This window comes from Tamandua tetradactyla, chromosome 16 (assembly GCF_023851605.1).
Source record: "Tamandua tetradactyla isolate mTamTet1 chromosome 16, mTamTet1.pri, whole genome shotgun sequence".
In the NCBI taxonomy this organism is placed as follows: Eukaryota; Metazoa; Chordata; class Mammalia; order Pilosa; family Myrmecophagidae; genus Tamandua; species Tamandua tetradactyla.
Genome location: NC_135342.1, coordinates 69,147,860 through 69,167,374, shown reverse-complemented (window position 1 = coordinate 69,167,374; position 19,515 = coordinate 69,147,860). Strand labels below are relative to the sequence as shown.

Genomic DNA, 19,515 nt, shown 5'->3' with positions numbered 1-19,515 from the left:
TTTCCAACTTCATTCCTTTATGATCTGAGAAAGTGTTGTGTATGATTTCAATCTTTTTAAATTTGTTAAGACTTGCTTTGTGACCCAGCATATGGTCTATCTTTGAGAATGATCCATGAGCACTTGAGAAAAAGGTGTATCCTGCTGTTGTGGGATGTAATGTCCTATAAATGTCTGTTAAGTCTAGCTCATTTATAGTAATATTCAGATTCTCAATTTCTTTATTGATCCTCTGTCTAGATGTTCTGTCCATTGATGAGAGTGGTGAATTGAAGTCTCCAACTATTATGGTATATGTGTCTATTTCCCTTTCCAGTGTTTGCAGTGTATTCCTCACGTAATTTGGGGCATTCTGGTTCGGTGCACAAATATTTATGATTGTTATGTCTTCTTGTTTAATTGTTCCTTTTATTAGTAGATAGTGTCCTTCTTTGTCTCTTAACTGTTTTACATTTGAAGTCTAATTTGTTGGATATTAGTATAGCCACTCCTGCTCTTTTCTGGTTGTTATTTGCATGAAATATGTTTTCCCAACCTTTCACTTTCAACCTATGTTTATCTTTGGGTCTAAGATGTGTTTCCTGTAGACAGCATATAGAAGGATCCTGTTTTTTAATCCATTCTGCCAGTCTATGTCTTTTGATTGGGTAATTCAGTCCATTAACATTTAGTGTTATTACTCTTTGGATAATATTTTCCTCTAACATTTTGCCTTTTGTATTATGTATATCATATCTGGTTTTCCTTCTTTCTACACTCTTCTCCATACCTCTCTCTTCTGTCTTTTTGTATCTGACTCTAGTGCTCCCTTTAGTATTTCTTGCAGAGCTGGTCTCTTGGTCACAAATTCTCTCAGTGACTTTTTATCTGAAAATGTTTTAATTTCTCCCTCATTTTAGAAGGATAATTTTGCTGGATATAGGAGTCTTGGTTGGCAGTTTTTCTCTTTTAGTAATTTAAATATATCATCCCACTGTCTTCTAGCTTCCATGGTTTCTGCTGAGAAATCTGCACATAGTCTTATTGGGTTTCCCTTGTGTGTGATGGATTGTTTTTCTCTTGCTGCTTTCAAGATCCTCTCTTTCTCTTTGACCTCTGACATTCTATCTAGTAAGTGTCTTGGAGAACGCCTATTTGGGTCTAATCTCTTTGGGGTGCGCTACACTTCTTGGATCTGTAATTTTAGGTCTTTCATAAGAGTTGGGAAGTTTTCAGTGATAATTTCTTCCATTAGTTTTTCTCCTCCTCTTCTCTTCTCCTCCTGGGACACCCACAACACGTATATTTGTGCGGTTCATATTGTCCTTGAGTTCCCTGATACCCTGTCAAATTTTTCCATTCTTTTCTGGATAGTTTCTGTTTCTTTTTGGAATTCAGATGTTCCATCCTCCAAATCACTGATTCTATCTTCTGTCTCTTTAAATCTATCATTGTAGTTATCCATTGTTTTTTTCCATCTTTTCTACTTTATCCTCCACTTCCATAAGTTCTGTGATTTGTTTTTTCAGTTTTTGTTTTTCTTCAGCCCATATCGTCTTTATGTCCTCCCTCAGTTTATTGATTTCATTTTTGAAGAGGTTTTCCATTTCTGTTCGTATATTCAGCATTAGTTGTCTCAGCTCTTGTATCTCATTTGAACTATTGGTTTGTTCCTTTGACTGGGCCATATTCTCAATCTTCTGAGCGTGGACCGTTATCTTCTGCTGCTGGCGTCTGGGCATTTAGTCAGATTTCCCTGGGTGTTGGACCCCACAAGGTTGTAAGATTTTTCTGTGAAATCTCTGGGTTCTGTTTTTCTTATCCAGCCCAGTAGGTGGCGCTCGTGGCACGCGTGTGTCTCACGTGTTTGGAAGGGATCCCCCCGGTCACCAATGTCCGCGTGCTCGGGATTTCCGATCCAGTTCTCTCCGTTGGTTCGGGGGGCCGCACGTGGTGGGGGCGTCAGCCGCCGCGGCTTGATGGGACCCTGTGGCTGGTCACTGGCCGCAGCGGGCCCGGGGAATTCGCCACCAGACCAGGAAGTCACCCGCGGGGGAGGGGCGTCGGTCACCTGCCACCGCAGCGTGTGGAATTCCCCACCGGACCAGGAAGCCGCCCGCGGGGGAGGGCCACCGCGCCTTGGGTAGCCCTCTGACCCCAGACTGGTAGCCAGACCAGAAAACCGCCCGCAAAAGAGGAGCACCGGCCGCCTCGGCTTGGGAAACTTGCCTCTCCGAGACTCTCAGCCGTCCCGGGAAGGAGGGAGGGAGGAGCTCCGGCCGCCACAGCTGCCGCTGCTCGGGAAATCGCACGCCGCTCGGGGATCTCTCCGCAGCCGAGTCTTTCAGTCAGACTAGCCAGTCCAAACTGGGGTACACTGTGTGTCCATTCCCTGCCGTAGCCCCGGGAGCTGTTCTGCAGTGTTTCAGTTCACCTAGTAGTTGCTTTGGAGGAGGAACTAAGACGCACGTACCTTACTAAGCCGCCATCTTGGCCCCGCCCAGGATGTTGAATTTTGTCAAATGATTTTTCAGCATCAATTTGAGATGATTATGTGGGTTTTTTCCCTTTCATTTTGTTAATGGACTGTATAACATTAAAAGATTTTCTTGTATTGAACCATCCTTGTATTCCCAGTATAAACCCCACTTGGTCATGCTGTATAATCCTTTTAATATGTTGTTGGATTTGATTTGCTAGTATTTTGTTGCAAATTTTTGCATCTCTGCTCATTAGGGAGATTGGCCTGTAGTTTTCATTTCTTGTAGCATCTTTGTTTGGCTTAGGTATTAAAATGATGTTTGCTTTATAAAATGTGTTAGATAGTATTCCTTTTTCCTCAAGTTTTTGGAAGTTTGTGCATGATTGGTATTAGTTCGTATTGGACCGTTTGATAAAATATCCCTGTGAAGCCATCTGACTGTGGTCTTTTCTTTGTAGGAAGGTTTTTGATGGCTGTTTGATTTCCTTTACTTGTGATTGGTTTGTTGAGATCTATTTCTTCCTGAGTCAGTATAGCTTGTTTTTGTGTTTCCAGGAATTTTTCCATTTCATCTAAGATGTCTAGTTTGTGGGCATATAGTTGTTCATAGTGTCCTCTTATTTTTATTATTTCTTCTGGGTTTCTCTGGTAATGAGTCCCCTCTCATTTCTGATTGTGTTTATTTGCATCCTCTCTTCTTTTTTTGTCAGCCTTGCTACTGGTCCATCTATTTTATTGATTTTCTCAAAGAACCTACTTTTAATTTTATTGATTCTTTCTACTGTTCTTTTATTCTCCTTTTCATTTAACTCTGCCTTTATCTTTGAATTTTTCTTGTATTTGCTTTGGGGTTAGTTTGCTGTTCTTTATCCAGGTCCGCAATTAGGTCTTAAATTATTGCTCTTTCTTATTTTATAATATAGGCATTTAGGGCAATCAATTTTCCTCTCAGAACAGCCTTTGCTGCATCCTATAAGTTCTAATCTCTTGTATTTGCAATTTAATTCCTCTCCAGGTAGCTACTGATTTCTCTAGCAATTTCTTCTTTGACTCATTAGTTGAGTGTGTTATTTAATCTCCACATATTTGTGAAGGTCCTCGTTCTTTGGTGGTTACTGATTTCCAACTTTATTCCATTGTCGTCAGAGAAAGTCCTTTCAATCATTTCAATATTTTTAAATTTATGAAGACCTCTTTTGTGTCCCAGCATATGATCTATCCCAGAGAATGCTCCATGAGCACTAGAGAAGAATGTATATCCTGGTGTTTTGGGGTGTAATGACATGTATATATCTTCTAGGTCTAATTCATGTATCAGATTATTTAAGTTCTCTGTTTCCTTACTGATCCTCTGTCTGGTTGTTCTATCTGTAGAGGAGGGGGGTGTATTGAAAACCGTTACTATTATTGTTGAGACGTCTGTCATTCCCTTCAGTTTTGCCAGTGTTGTCTCACGTACTTTAGAGCTCCTTGATAGGGAGCATAAAAATTTATGATTGTTATTTCTTGGTGAATTGTCCCTTTTATTAATAATAGTGCCCTTCTTTGTCTCTTATGATGTCTTTACATTTAAAGTCTATTTTGTCTGATATTAGTATAGCTATTCCTACTTTCTTTTGGTTATAACTTGCATGGAACATCTTTTTCCATCCTTTCACTTTCAATCTATTTGTATCCATGTGTCTAAGATGAGTCTCTTTTCAGCAGCATATAGCTGAATTATATTTCTTAACCCATTCTGCCAATCTCTATCTTTTAATTGGTAAATTTAATCTGTTAACATTTGAAGTTATTACTGTAAAAGTGTTTCTTGAACCTATCATCTTATCCTTTGGATTTTTTTTGTCAAATCTATATATTCTTCTTGCAGTTTCTCTTTTTATCCTTTAAATTACCCTTACTGGTACTCTTCAATTCTTTGTCCTCCTACAGACCTCCCTCTCTTATCTTCTTTTTTTTTTTGGCTGGCAGAACTCCCTTTAGTATTTCCTATAGGGCCAGTCTCTTGTTGACATATTCTTTCAGCATTTGTTTGTCTGGAAAATTTTAATCTCTCCCTCAGTTTTGAAGGACAGTTTGGCTGGACACAGAATTCTTGGCTGGAAATCTTTCTCTTTCAAGATTTTAAATATATCACACCACTGTCTTGCCTTCATGGTGCCTATTGGGTAGTCTGAACTCAGTCTTATGTGGTTTCCTTTGTATGTAGTAGATTGTTTTTCTCTTGTTGCTTTCAGGGTTTTCTGCTTTTCTTCAGCATTTGACAGACTAGGCTAATTAATATGTATCTTGGGTAAGGCCAATTTGGATTTATTTTCTTTGGAGTTTGTTGGACTTCTTTGATTTGCATATTTACACCCTTTATAAGGGTTGGGAAGTCTTTCCCCATTATAACCTCAACTAATCTTCTTAGCCCTTTACTCTTTTCTTCTCCTTCTGGGATACTGAGAATTCTCATTTTTGTTTTGTCCATCATTTCCCTGAGATCTTATTCAAATTTTTCCATCTTTTTTGGCATGTGCTCTTTCGTGTGTTTGAAATCAGTTGCCCTGTCCTCAAGTTCACTTATTCTTTGTTCCACCTCTTCAAATCTGCTTTTGTGTTTTCTGCCATATTTTTATTTGCACTCCTGCATCTTTAATCTCTGTAATATCTGCTATTTTTCTATTTATTCTTTCATATTCTTTATGCATTTCTAGTGTCTTTTTGATCTCCTTTATGTCATCAGCCATTCAGTTTATTTTATTTTGTAGAGTTATACGAACATCTTTGATTAGTTCCAATATCTATGTCTCCTCTGGTGTTTTAATTTGGTCATTAGGCTGAGCTCTCTATCTGTCTGTTTGCATCACGATATGCTTAGTGATCTTCTGTTTCTTTCGAGGCATGTAAATATCTTGATAGGGTTACTTTGGAGGTAGATTTCCTTCAGTAGACTAAAGCTTTGTATTTATTTACAGGATGGATGTGGAGCAGGATGCGGACATAACAAAGCAGTGATGGGTTGCAGTTCAGGTATAGGCATGGGTCAGGGTCGCTATGCTTGTGCCCGTAAGTTTCAAGTGGAGGGTGTAGGGTTTTGAAGGTGCTATGCAGGGACCCTGGGGGCAGGGTATAGCTTAGGCAGGCCTTGGAGCACAGAAGCAGGGTGCAGTGTGGGGAGCACAGAGGTAGGGTGCAGGGGGAGGCAGATGGGGAGCTGAGTGGATGTATAGGAGCTGGTGTGCAGGCAGGATGTGGGTGGGCACGTGGAGTGTGGGGGTCATTGGTATCAGAGTGTGGTATAGGTGGCACCAATGTCCCAGAACAGGGAGAGCATGGTGTGGGTGTGTCCTTGCACAGGTGGGAGGGGCTCAGAGGGCCAAGGATGTGAAAGTGTTAGTGTGTAGGGGCAGGGTGCACAGTTCATGGGGATGTGGGACATGGGTTAGGGGCACATGATGTCGGGTCTGTGGGGTCCTGGTGCAGGTGTGCAGATGTGGGGGTGGGGTTTGGGGCAGGTGTGCATGTGTATACAGGCGGGTCTCTGTAGCACAGATGTACATATGTAGCACAGATGGACTTAAGATCACCTGCCTGGTGTGAGAGCTGAGTGCTTATGCCGAGGGATGGGACAGGGTGTGCATGTGTGCTTGGTAGGGGATGGGGTGCAGGGGTCAAGAGTTTAGTGACAGATGCATGGGTTCCGGCCGTGAAGATATGGCTGTGAGCATGTGCGGGTCTGTGGGGTGGGGCCTTGGTTGATGTGGTACTAGGGGACAGAGCCCTGGTGTACACATGTGCAGAGTTCAGGAGCAGCCAACTGGGATTTTGCCTACCTGGGCTGGAGGTGGGTATGGCCCGGGTATGAAGGTGAGCAGCCACGGCCTGTAAGCCAGGCAACCACCTGCAGGAAGCAGGGAGCAGGAGGTAGACAAGTCTCCAGAGGAGCAAAGCGAGACAGTGTGCTTGGGCAGGAGAGGTTGGCCGGGCTTGGGCAGGTGTGCACACGTGTGGGTGGGATTAGGGTGATAAGTTCTTGGAGCACAGTACAGAGGCGGGTGACAGTGTTCAGGTCATGGAATGTGACTGGAGGTGGGGGATAGTGGGTGTGAGGATAGCGCAGTTGAGGAACGCAACTTGGCTAACTTCCTAGTCCCCATCTCTCTGTGCACTCCTGAGGGTTCCGGACTTCCGTTTGGAAATGGACACACTGGCCTGTTTGTCCTCGCTGTTTGTTTTCTGGTTGTCTGTATCTCAATTCTTAAAATTTTGCAACCACGGCTTCCCTATGTGGTGTAGAAGACCCTCCCAGGTCAGGTACACCCTGGAATCACTATCCCAGTTGCCCTCCCGTTCCTTTTCTAGCTGTTCCTTGGAGCAGGGATGAACTCGACCTTTCCTATTCCATCTATGAAATGTGAATTAAAACCACTTTGCAGTATCAATATGTACTCACCAAGATGGTTGAGTTATAAAGATAGGATTTAAAGCAAACAGAACTCTTATACACTCCTTATGACAGTGTAAATTGGTACAAACATTTTGATGTAGTATTTTTTTTGGTAACACTTTTCCTTGCTTTAATATTTTTTCTTTTTTTCTGCTTTTGAAATGAGCTCTCGGTTATAAAACATCAAACTACACTCAAAAGCGGGTGTAGAAAACATTAGCCATTGGCACAGCATGACGAAGCCCACAAGAGAGCACAGATAGCAGCAGCAGGTGGCAAGAAGTGGGAGGTGATTGAAGCAGTGATTACAAATGTTCACCGAAAGCTAAAAATATCCAACAGGTTATGCCCTAATGTTAGCACAGGTTAGACTAGTCACTACCTTGGTGGGTGGCCTCACTGTGTTTGGGTTCAAATTCTACACATCAGTACAATTTCTTCCAATTAAGGGTATAATACTTTTTAAAACTTAGTATATGTATACCTAGGGACCAGCATGTCTAGGTGTTGTATCTAGCTCTATTTATAATAGCAAAAAACTGAAACCACCCAGTTATCCATCAGTGGTAGAATGGTTAATTTTTTATGTTATCACCCGATGAAATACTATGCAGCAATGAAAACGAATGAACTGTAATTAGTGTGGAAGAATCTTGTGAATATAAAGTAGAGCTAAAGTAGCAAACGCACAGATTAGATAACTGAGATTATATTAATATGAAATACAAAAAACAGGCAAAATTAATCTGTGGTATTAGTATTTAGTGTTTACCCTTGGCAGGAATGTATCTCTCTCCTATCCCCCCACTCCTGAGGTTTAAGGGGGACATTAGTTGGCGATGTTCTGATTACAGTTCCATTTGTGAAAATCCATCAAGCTGAATATATACAATATACTTATATGTATGTGTTATTTAAAAAACAAAAATGACAGAGGAGTTTATTTGAAGTCTCCCACTGACCTATGATGGGAAAACTCACGTGTGAAAAAGAAAAATGACTAAGAATAAAAAAGTGCCTCCTTGATCATTATAACAGAGGTTGTGAATAGTTACTGAGGAACCCGAAAATATGAGGTTGGAATGGCATCACTTCATCTGATTATGCAGCCTCCTGATATGCTGCAATCAGAAATATGTAACATATGAAATATTCTTGCTGCTCTGCTCTTCCTCTCACAAAACTGAATTGGAATTTACGCAAACCTCTAGACCTGATTACTAGGAAAGTGGAAGATAGAGGAACAAGTTAAACACCACTAGAAGCAAGTCAACCAGATCCAGGATGTGTCATACTTTCTAATGATACAATGTTTATATCTTTGAAATCAGTGTTTTTAAGTTTCACAAATGAAACAACATTTTTAGGGTTTGTTATTAAATATTCCAACAAAAAGAAAAATAGAGGAATTGAAACATAATTGGCAAAATGTTGATTATTTTTTAAATTGGGTCATAGGTCAGGCCATGATGGCTCAGTGGCAGAGTTCTTACCTGTTATGCCAGAGACCTGAGTTCGTTTCCCAGTGCCTGCCCATGCAAAAAAAAAAAATGGGTCATGTACTTGAGAATTAATTACACTATCCTGTCTACTTTTATGTATGTTTGAAAATGTCCAAAGTAAGTTAAAATAAATTCACTGATGGCTACTTGGGAAAATTGTCATCCATTTTGCTGCAAAACTACTAATTAGAAATGAAAAGATGTAGTGAATCAGGCTTTTTCCTAGTAGCCTGTAATAACTAATTTATGTCTTTTGTACAATTGTCTTTCATATAGATTCTGAGAATGACTCAGCAGAGCCACCAGGAAGTAACTCAGCAGAGCAAGAAGCTACGTGTATTGATGGAGGAGACATCCTCCCCAAGCAGGTAACCTAAATAGAAAGGTTTGGATTTTCAGTTTTAAGTGGGAGTTCTATGTTAAGATGGAAAGGTTGCAGGCATTGTAGGCAGAGACCCAGATATGTATCTTACCCAGTTACACTGATTTTTGTGACTTCTTCCTCCTTTGTTAAAAAAAAAAAAGTTGGGAAAGCGTGAAAGTAACATGTTCTGCTTACTTAATAAGTGAAGGATCATTTGAAATAGTAGGTAGTAATGCTTTTTATAAACTCTCAAAGTATGATTGTTGTGTAATAAACAGTTTTTTAAAATAGCCATTTTCCTTAATACAGCAGTTGTTTACATCTCAAAACATCATTTACCTACTTTCTGCACATTTCTATGTTGTCTTGTGGTCTCTAGTGTTTATTTTTTCCTTCTAGAAAAATTTTATGCCCACATAAATCTACATGTAAAAATTTTCTTTTTTTAAATGTATACAAAAAGAAATAGATTATACCTTGTTCTGAACCTTGCTCTTTTTCCCCCACTTATTACATCCTGGAAAGCTTGCCATGTTTTTACAGGGCGTTGAACCTTGTTCTTATTAAGAGCTGTGTAGTGTTTATCGTGAGAATAAATTTTCAGTTTATTCTTCCCTTATTAATATACACTATGGTTATTTCCTTTTTTGTTGTTATACCTATTACAAATCCTGTTGGACTGATCATCCTTTTGTAATTTTCTTGGCAAAAATTTGTAACTGGGATATATTTCTAGCAAAGAGATAGTTATGACAAAGGAAATATATATGTATGTTAGTTTTGATAGCTAAATCCAAATTGCTGTCCAGAAAGTTGTCAGTTTATAATACCCTTTAATTTGCATTTCTTAAATTATAAGTGAATGCTTATTGACCATTTGTGTTTTCTGTAAGCTGACTGCATATATCCTGTCTTTGTTTTCTAGTTGTCCTTTTTTTTTTTACCTCATTGATTCACATGAGTTAAATATTTTATAGCTACTTGAATTGGTAATAAACCTAACTTTGAAATGTATAACTAACCTATCATTCCCTATTGTAGGTTGTCTGGGTAGCTGCCTTTTTTTTTTTTTTTTTTTAAGTATCCTTGTACAGATAACTCCTTTCCTTATCTTAAATAAAGAAAAATATATCCATGAATTTCATGAGATCAAAGAGTAGGGTTATTTTCATGGTCTTTATTACATTTTGCCAGATTGCTGTCTAGGAAGAATGACAAGTGATTCATAGGTGCTACATTTTTCTGTAGTGTTTTCAACTGGGTTTGTATTATTTTTTGTGCATTTATTGAATTGGTATTGCTTTAGTTTGCAAAAGCTGCCAGAATGCAATATACCAGAAACAGACTGGCTTTTAAAAATGGAAATTTATTAAATTCCAAGTTTACTGTGAAAATGTCTAAATTAAGGCATCCAGGTAAAGACACCGTGAGTCAAGAAACTGATAGGTCCAGAACACCTCTGTCAGTTGGAAAGGCACATGGGGACATCAGCTAGCTTTCTATCAGCTTCTTGTTCCATGAAACTCCCTTGAGCGTATTTTCCTTCTTCATCTTCAAAGGTCTCTGGCTGTGTGGGCTCTGTTGACTCCAACTTTTTCCAAAATGATTCCCTCTTAAAGGGCTTCAGCAAAGGACCCAAGCTTGGATGGGTGGAGACACATCTCCATGGAAACCATCTAATCAAAAGTTATCACCTACAGGTATTGAATAGGTCACGTCTCAATGGAAACAGTCAAAGAGATCCCGCCCAGCAATATCGAATGAAGATTAAAGAACATGGCTTTTCTGGGGTACACAACGGTTTCACACCCACACATGTAGGGTTACATATCCTCTTCAAGATTGATTTTGCATTTTTCTCTAATTTTAATGTATTCTGGTTTCCATCTAGCAGTCTCCCCAAAAGTCCAACTGTCTTTTATCTTCTGTTCCTGTGGATGAGGAAGAAGGGGACACTTGCACAATATGTTTGGAACAGTGGACCAATGCTGGGGACCACCGACTCTCAGCATTACACTGTGGGCACCTCTTTGGATATAGATGCATTTCTAAATGGCTCAAAGGACAGGCACGAAAATGTCCCCAGGTAAGGACCGTGGGTAATGACTATGCATGTGAACAGTCAAAATGTTATGTCAGGAGGCAGGAGGATTACTAGAAGCACACTAATTATGTCCCCTTGGGTTCTTTAGTGCAACAAGAAAGCCAGGCACAGTGACATCGTTGTCCTTTATGCCCGAACCCTAAGAGCTTTGGACACTAGTGAGCAGGAGCGCATGAAAAGGTAGGTGATGAGAGTCTGAGTAGCTGGAAGGTACCTTTTCAATTCCTTGAAGGCGGATCCGAGAATAAAAGGTAGAAATCACTAATAGAGTGGTTCTAAGGCATGATTTGATGTCTCTGGGAATCTCCAGAGATTGGCAGCATGTCTCGCACTGTGATTTATAATGCATGTTCTGGTCACCTTTTAAAGGAAATCTGCATGGTTTATTCTCCATACAATGTTTAAAATAAAGATCTGATACATTACTTAAAGGTTGTTGTGTTTGCTTCTCATATCCATAAGCCACCACCACCCATCCCCAACATACACACAGCAGTACTCTGCAGAGAATTCATAAATGAAACTTTGTTTTTTTGTTTTTTTGTGTGGTTTTTTTGGCATCGGCAGACTCCGGGAATCAAACCCAGGTCTCAGGCATGGCAAGCGAGAACTCTGCCACTGAGCCACCATTCCTGGCCCTATAAGTGAAACTTTGTACATACAGTTGCAATGCAAGAAATTATCAGGATTTTGAAAGTCCCTGAAAGGTTGCTGATGATACTACTTAATGCTTTATGAATTTTAAAGAATATTCTTATTGATGCAGATGTTCTAAAAAATGATCATGGTGATGAATATACAACTATGTGATGATATTGTGAGCCACTCTACACCATGTATAGAATGTTTGTATGTTAAGAATGTGTGTGCTTGTACGTTATCAATAAAAATTAAAAAAATAAAAGGGTGGGCCACAGTTGCTTAGCAGACAGAATTCTTTCCTGCCATGCCAGAGACATGGGTTCAATTCCCAGTGCCTGCCCATGTGAAAAAAAATAATAATTAATAGTAAATAAAATAAAGATACTCACTGTATGGGTCTTCTCATGGATTACTGGTGAGAATGTACACAGGCAGCATCACTTGGAGAGATCATTTGGCAGTATGTTTTAAAAGACTTTAAAACCTTTGCCTTAGTAATTTTATAAGCATTTATTCTAAATAAATTAAGGATGTGTGCGAAGATTTTGTTTATGAGAGTTTTCATTTAGTATTATTAATTCAAGCCAGGAAATTGATTGGTTGAGTAAACTTACTACACATTTATTAAAACTCAGATGAAAAAGAATGATGTTGTGTTAAAGCACATTATTAAGTAGTATGATTACACTTGTATGAACTGGAAGAAGAAAGCACTACAAGTAATCATTGAGGAGTGGGATCACAGGTGATTTTAAACACTACAGGTGATTTAAATTTTCTGCTAATTTTTCTTATTTGGCTCTAACAAATACTTTTTTTTTTCCAACAAATATTTATTTATAGTATTTAAGTGGCGGATATATGGAGAAGGAAACTGTTGGAAAATACAAAAATGTGATTGTCAGTGGGTAGTTGTATTTAAAAATTCACTGATGACAATCTTGTACTCAATCATTATGTTCCTTAGGCTCCCTAGAAAAAGTGAAAAATTTGAACATTTAGTATACGCCAATAAGTATAGAGACTAATGGCATGAAGCTCCCCTTACCCAACTTTCTAAAATCGTAGCATTTTGTCATACTTGATTTAGACCTTTTCATTTTATTTTATTATGGTAAAATATGGAATTTGCCAGAGCTAAACGTATGGCATTAATAATAGTCACATTAATAATAGTCACAATGTTGTGCAGGGAACACCGCTATTAGCAAAACTGTTTCTTCATTCCAACAGAAACTTTGTACCCATTGAACAGTAACTCAACAATTCCTCCTCCCTTTACCTACTGATAATCTCTATCGTATTTTTAGTCTATAAATCTATCCTAGGTATTTCATATCAGTGATATCATACAGTATTTGTATTTTGGGGTCTGGCTTATTTCACTCAGCATAATGTTATCAAGGTTCATCCATGTTACAGGATGTATCAGAACTTTATTCCTTTTTTATGACTGAATGGCATTCTGTTTTATAGGGATACCATATTTTGTTTATCCATTCCTCTGGGATGGATACTTGACTTTTTCTACCATTTGGCTGTTGTGAAGAATGCAGCTATGAATATTGGTATACAAGTATCAGTTTCAGTTGCTATTTTCATTTCTTTTGGGTATATACCTAAGAGTGGAATTACTGGGCCATATGATGATTCCCTCCAACTTTTTTAGGAACTCGGCCTTTTTGAAAGAAGTAAATCATTGTAGACACAGTAGATACTTCCTTATAAACTAGTTTTATTTAATTCCATCTCTTTTCCCAGAGTTAACCACTTTCATAAATTAGGTCTTTGTCATTTCCATCAATGGCTGTGTTCTAGTTTGCTAGCTCTCAGAATAATATACCAGGAATGGAATGGCTTTTTAAAAGGGGAATTTAAGGACTTCCGGGTCAAGATGGCGGCTTAACAATGTGCGCATTTAAGTTCATCCTCCAGAACAACTACTAAATAACGAGAAACAGTACAGAACAGCTCCCGGGGCCACAGTGTACCCCAGTCTGCACTGGCTGGACCGGCTGCGAGCACCCCCCAGAAATGTGAGTTCCCAAAGCTGTAGCAGCCAGCACCCCTCACCCACAGGCTGCTTCCCAGAGGGGAAAGGAAAGGACTTTACCAGCAGCAGGGAATGGGCACAATCAAACTCCAATTGTGGAATTAATTAACAAATTCTGACTACTAAAAATAGGCCCCCAGCTTAGGTGAACCTGATCAAAGCGGAGGTTGCTCATTTTTGCCCCGGCGCCAAGACGGCAGAACTAACAGAAAAAGGGGGGAAAAAAAAGGAAGGAAAGAGAGGTTTTTGTGGCTGTGTATCTACAAAGGCTTGACTGCCTCTGGATACAGCGGCAGGACTTTTCAGGCTGCAGCTGCCCCAGACATAGGCAGAACTGAACTCTTTGGGGGGCTTATCTGGAGTCTGTGCCTTCCTCAGTGGAGGGGTGAAGCCCCACCCAGGGGGGATCCCTCCATCAAGGAATTCAGACACCAGGGCTTGGTAATTTGAAGCCATTAAAACCAGCCTACAACCTCTCCTCGGTCTCCACCACGCCCCCAGTAGGGAGAGTCTGCCAAAGTTAAAGGTACCGCATCATCTTATGCTGGTGGGACCTGCAGTCAGACAAGTGCCACATACTGGACAGGATAAGAAAAACAGAGTCCAGAGACTTCACAGGAAAGTCATTCAACCTGCTGGGTCTCACCCTCAGGGAAAACCAACGCAAGTGACTCTTTCCTCCTGATAGGAGGCCAGTTTAGTCTGGGAAAATCTGGCTGGGGTATATAATATCTAAGTAGACCCGCCTAAGTGTGTGGGGGGGAAAGCCACCACACAAGCAGGGCAAGAAACAAGAAAACAAGAACTGGAAAATTCTCCTCTGTTAAACAAAACTTAAGCTAAAGGTCCAGATAAAGCTGAACGGAATGTCAAAGAACAGATAGACAACAAATTCATCCAGCAGGAAAACCCTAGATAAAAGAAGTGAAAGCAATCTCCAAAATAAACTAATTAAGGTAATTAAATGCCTAGATGCCAGCAAAAAATAACAAATCACACTAGGAAAATTGAAGATATGGTCCAGTCAAAGGAACAAACCAACAATTCAAATGACATACAGGAGCTGAAAGAGTTAATTCAGAATGTACGGACAGACATGGAAAACCTCATCAAAAACCAAATCAAGGAATTGAGGGAGGATATAAAGAAGGCAAGGAAAGAAGAAATTGAAAGTCTGAAAAAACAAATCACAGAAGTTATGGGAATGAAAGACACAGTAGAAGAGATGAAAAAAACAATGGAAACCTGCAATCATAGATTTGAAGACACGGAACATAGGATTTCTGAACTGCAGGACAGAACAACTGAAATCTGACAAGAAACAGAAACTATAGGGAAAAAAATGGAAAAATATGAGCAGGGACTCAGGGAATTGAAAAACAGTATGAAGCGCATGAATATACGTGATGTGGGTGTCCCAGAAGGAGAAGAGAAGTGAAAAGGAGGAGAAAAACTAACGGAGGAAATTATCACCGAAAATTTCCCAACTCTCAACTCTTATGAAAGACTTAAAATTACAGATCCAAGAAGTGCAGCATACCCCAAAGAGGATAGATCCAAATAGACATACTCCAAGACATTTAATAATCAGAATGTCAGAGGTCAAAGAGAAAGAAAGGATCTTGAAAGCAGCAAGAGAAAAGCAATCCATCACATACAAGGAAAGCCCAATAAGACTATGCGCAGATCTCTCAGTAGAAACCATGGAGGCGAGAAGACAGTGGGATAATATATTTAAATTATTAAAAGAGAAAAACTGCCAACCAAGAATTCTATATCCAGCAAAATCGTCCTTCAAAAATGAGGGAGAAATTAAAACATTTTCAGACAAAAAAATCACTGAGAGAATTTGTGACCAAGAGACCAGCTCTGCAAGAAATACTAAAGGGAACACTAGAGACAGATATGAAGACAGAAGAGAGAGGTGTGGAGAAGAGTGTAGAAAGGAAGACTATGAGTAAAGGTAAAAAGAAGGAAAATTAGATATGACATATAAAATCTAGAAGGCGATGTGCTGGAGAATATGGCGGCTTAGTAAGGCGCGACGGTCTTACTTCCTTCTCCAGAACAACTACTAAAGAACTAGAAACAATACAGAACATTTCCCGGAGCCATGACACAGACCAGACAGACAACGTACCCCATTCCAAAACGGCTGAACTGGTTAAGAGACTCCGCTGCAGTGAGGTCCCCGAGAGGCGTGCACTTCCCCACGCCACGGTGGCTGGCGGCCGGGGCCCCTCCCTCCCTCCTTCCCGGGCCGGCTGGAAGCTTTGGATCGGGTTCCCCAAGCCGCGGCGGCCAGCGACCCTTCCCCACGCTGGCTTCCCAGGCCAGCTGGTAGCCTTGGAACAGCAGTCCCCCAAGCTGCGGTGGCCGGCGACCGCAGCCCCTTCCACACATGCAGCTTCCCGGGCTGGCTGGGAGCATCGGATCGGCAGTTCCCCAAGCCGCGGCGGCTGGCGACCTTCCCCCACAGGCGACTTCCCAGAGGGAAAGGAAAGAGTCTCCAGCAGTAGTAGAGACTGAGCCCAACCTAACACCAATAGTGGCATTAATGAACAACTTCTGACTACTAAAAATAGGCCCTCAGCTCAGGCGAAACTGAACAAGGCAGAAGTCGCCAATTGCACTAACTGAAAAAGAGGAAAGGGGGCAATACAGAGCCTTGTGCGGCTGTTTCTACGGAGGCTTCGTTGCCTCTGGGCTCAGCGCTGGGATTACATAGGTTACAACTGCCCCGAACGCAGAAACAGGCTGCTTTTAGGGCTCTCTACCACATGAACCTTCCCCGCGGGAGGGGTGAAACGCAACTCAGGTGGAATCCCTCTCTCAAGGAATTCAGATCCCAGGACTTCACAATTTGAAGCCATTAAAACCAACCTACAACCTTTCCTCTGTCTCCACCACACACCCAGCAGCGAGAGTCTTCCAAAGTTAAAGGAGCCACAATATCTTTTGCTGGTGGGACCCGCAGACAGACAGACACCACATACTGGGCAGAATAAGAAAAACAAAGCCCAAAGTCTTTCAACCTGCTGGGTCCCACACTCAGGGAAATCTGATTAAATGCCCAGATGCCAGCAAAAAATAACAAATCACACCAGGAAAATTGAAGATATGGCCCAGTCAAAGGAACAAACCAATAGCTCAAATGAGATACAGGAGCTGAGACAACTAATTCTGAATATATGAACAGAAATGGAAAACCTCTTCAAAAACCAAATCAATAAATTGAGGGAGGACATGAAGAAGGCATGGGATCAACAAAAAGAAGAAATGGAAAGTCTGGAAAAACAAATCACAGAACTTATAGGATTGAAAGACACAGTAGAAGAGATGAAAAAAACAATGGAAACCTACAATGGTAGATTTGAAGAGACAGAGGCTAGAATTAGTGAACTGGAGGATGGAACATCGGAAATCCAAAAAGAAACAGAAACTGTAGGGAAAAGAATGGAAAAATTTGAGCAGGGGCTCAGGGAATTGAATGATAATATCAAGCTCATGAATATACGTGTTGTGGGTGTCCCAGAAGGAGAAGAGAAGGGAAAAGGAAGAGAAAAACTAATGGAAGAAATTATCACTGAAAATTTCCCAACTTTTATGAAAGACCTAAAACTACAGATCCAAGAAGTGCAGTGCACCCCAAAGAGAATGGACCCAAATAGGCATTCTCCAAGACACTTTCTAGTTAGAATGTCAGAGGTCAAAGAGAAACAGAGAATCTTGAAAGCAGCAAGAGAAAAACAATCCATCACATACAAGGGAAACCTAATAAGACTATGTATAGATTTCTCAACAGAAATCATGGAAGCTAGAAGACAGTGGGATGATATATTTAAATTACTAAAAGAGAAAAACTGCCAACTAAGACTTCTATAACCAGCAAAATTGTGCTTCAAAAATGAGGGGGAAATTAAAATATTTTCAGACAAAAACTCACTAAGAGAATTTGTGACCAAGAGACCAGCTCTGCAAGAAATACTAAAGGGAGCACTAGAGACTGGTATGAAAAGACAGAAGAGAGAGGTGTGGAGAAGAGTGTAGAAAGAAGGAAAATTAGATATGACATAAAATGCAAAAGGCAAAATGGTAGAGGAAAGTACTACCCAAACAGTAATAACCCTAAATGTTAATGGGCTGTATTCCCCAATCAAAAGACATAGACTGGCAGAATGGATTAAAAAACAGGATCCTTCTATATGCTGTCTACAGGAAACAGATCTTAGACCCAAAGATAAACATAGGTTGAAAGTGAAAGGTTGGGAATAGATATTTCATGCAAATAACAAGCAGAAAAGAGCAGGAGTAGCTATACCAATATCCAACAAATTAGACTTCAAATGTAAAACAGTTAAAAGAGACAAAGAAGGATACTATCTACTAATAAAAGGAACAATTCAACAAGAAGACATAACAATCATAAATATTTATGCACCGAATCAGAATGCCCCAAAATACGTGAGGAATACACTGCAATCACTGAAAAGGGAAATAGACACATCTACCATAATAGTTGGAGACTTCAGTTCGCCACTCTCATCAGTGGACAGAACATCTAGACACAGGATCAATAAAGAAACAGAGAATTTGAATATTACAATAAATGAGCTAGACTTAACAGACATTTATAGGACATTACACCTCACAACAGCAGGATACACCATTTTCTCAAGTGCTCATGGATCATTCTCAAAGATAGACCATATGCTGAGTCACAAAGCAATTCTCAACAAATTTAAAAAGATTGAAATTATACACAACACTTTCTCAGATCATAAAGGAATGAAGTTGGAAATCAATAATAGGCAGAGTGCCAGAAAATCCACAAATACGTGGAGGCTCAACAACACATTTTTAAACAACGAGTAGGTCAATGAAGAAATTAGAAGAGAAATTAGTAAATATCTCGAGGCGAATCAAAATGTAAAGACAATATATCAAAACCTATGGGACGCAGCAAAGTCAGTGCCAAGAGGAAAAGATATTGCCCTAAATGCCTATATCAGAAAAGAAGAAAAGGCAAAAATTCAGGAATTAACTGTTCACTGGGAAGAACTAGAGAAAGAACAGCAAACTGACCCCAAAGCAAGCAAAAGGAAAGAAATAACAAAGATTAGAGGAGAAATAAATGAAATTGAGAACATGAAAACAATAGAGAAAATCAGTAAGACCAGAAGTTGGTTCTATGAGAAAATCAATAAGATTGATGGGCCCTTAGCAAGATTGACAAAAAGAAGAAGAGAGAGGATGCAAATAAATAAGATCAGAAATGGAAGAGGAGACATAACCACTGATCTCACAGAAACAAAGGATGTAATAACAGGATACTATGAACAACTTTACGCTAATAAATATGACAATGTAGATGAAATGGACGAGTTCCTGGAAAGGCATGAACAACCAACTTTGACTCAAGAAGAAATAGATGACCTCAACAAACCATTCACAAGTAAAGAAATTGAATCAGTCATTAAAAACCTTCCCAAAAAGAAAAGTCCAGGACCAGAAGGCTTCACAGTTGAATTCTACCAAACATTCCAGAAAGAATTAGTACCAACTCTGCTCAAACTCTTCAAAAAAATTGAAGTGGAGGGAAAGGTACCTAATTCATTCTATGAAGCCAACATCACCCTCATACCAAAACCAGGCAAAGATATTACAAAAAAAGAAAACTACAAACCAATCTCTCTAATGAATATAGGTGTAAAAATCCTCAACAAAATTCTAGTAAATCGAATCCAGCAACACCTTAAAAGAATTATACATCTTGACCAAGTAGGATTCATCCCAGGTATGCAAGAATGGTTCAGCATAAGAAAATCAATTAATGTAATACACCATTTCAACAAATCAAAGCAGAAAAATCACATGATCATCTCAATTGATGCAGAGAAGGCATTTGACAAGATTCAACATCCTTTCCTGTTGAAAACACTTCAAAGGATAGGAAT

At 39.8% G+C, this 19,515-nt stretch overlaps 1 protein-coding gene across 4 annotated transcripts in view; it reads left to right on the top strand.

Annotated features, from left to right (window-relative positions):
- The window catches only part of RFWD3 (ring finger and WD repeat domain 3), an 85,125-nt gene that overhangs the window by 42,401 nt on the left and 23,209 nt on the right, over positions 1-19,515 (top strand). For 3 of the 4 annotated variants that reach the window (XM_077133020.1, XM_077133021.1, XM_077133018.1), the window contains exons 4-6: positions 8,672-8,763; positions 10,651-10,845; positions 10,952-11,043. In XM_077133020.1, the coding sequence (XP_076989135.1) occupies positions 8,672-8,763; positions 10,651-10,845; positions 10,952-11,043 (379 nt within the window). The remainder of the gene's footprint in view (positions 1-8,671; positions 8,764-10,650; positions 10,846-10,951; positions 11,044-19,515) is intronic. The other variant, XM_077133019.1, reaches the window with a different exon arrangement.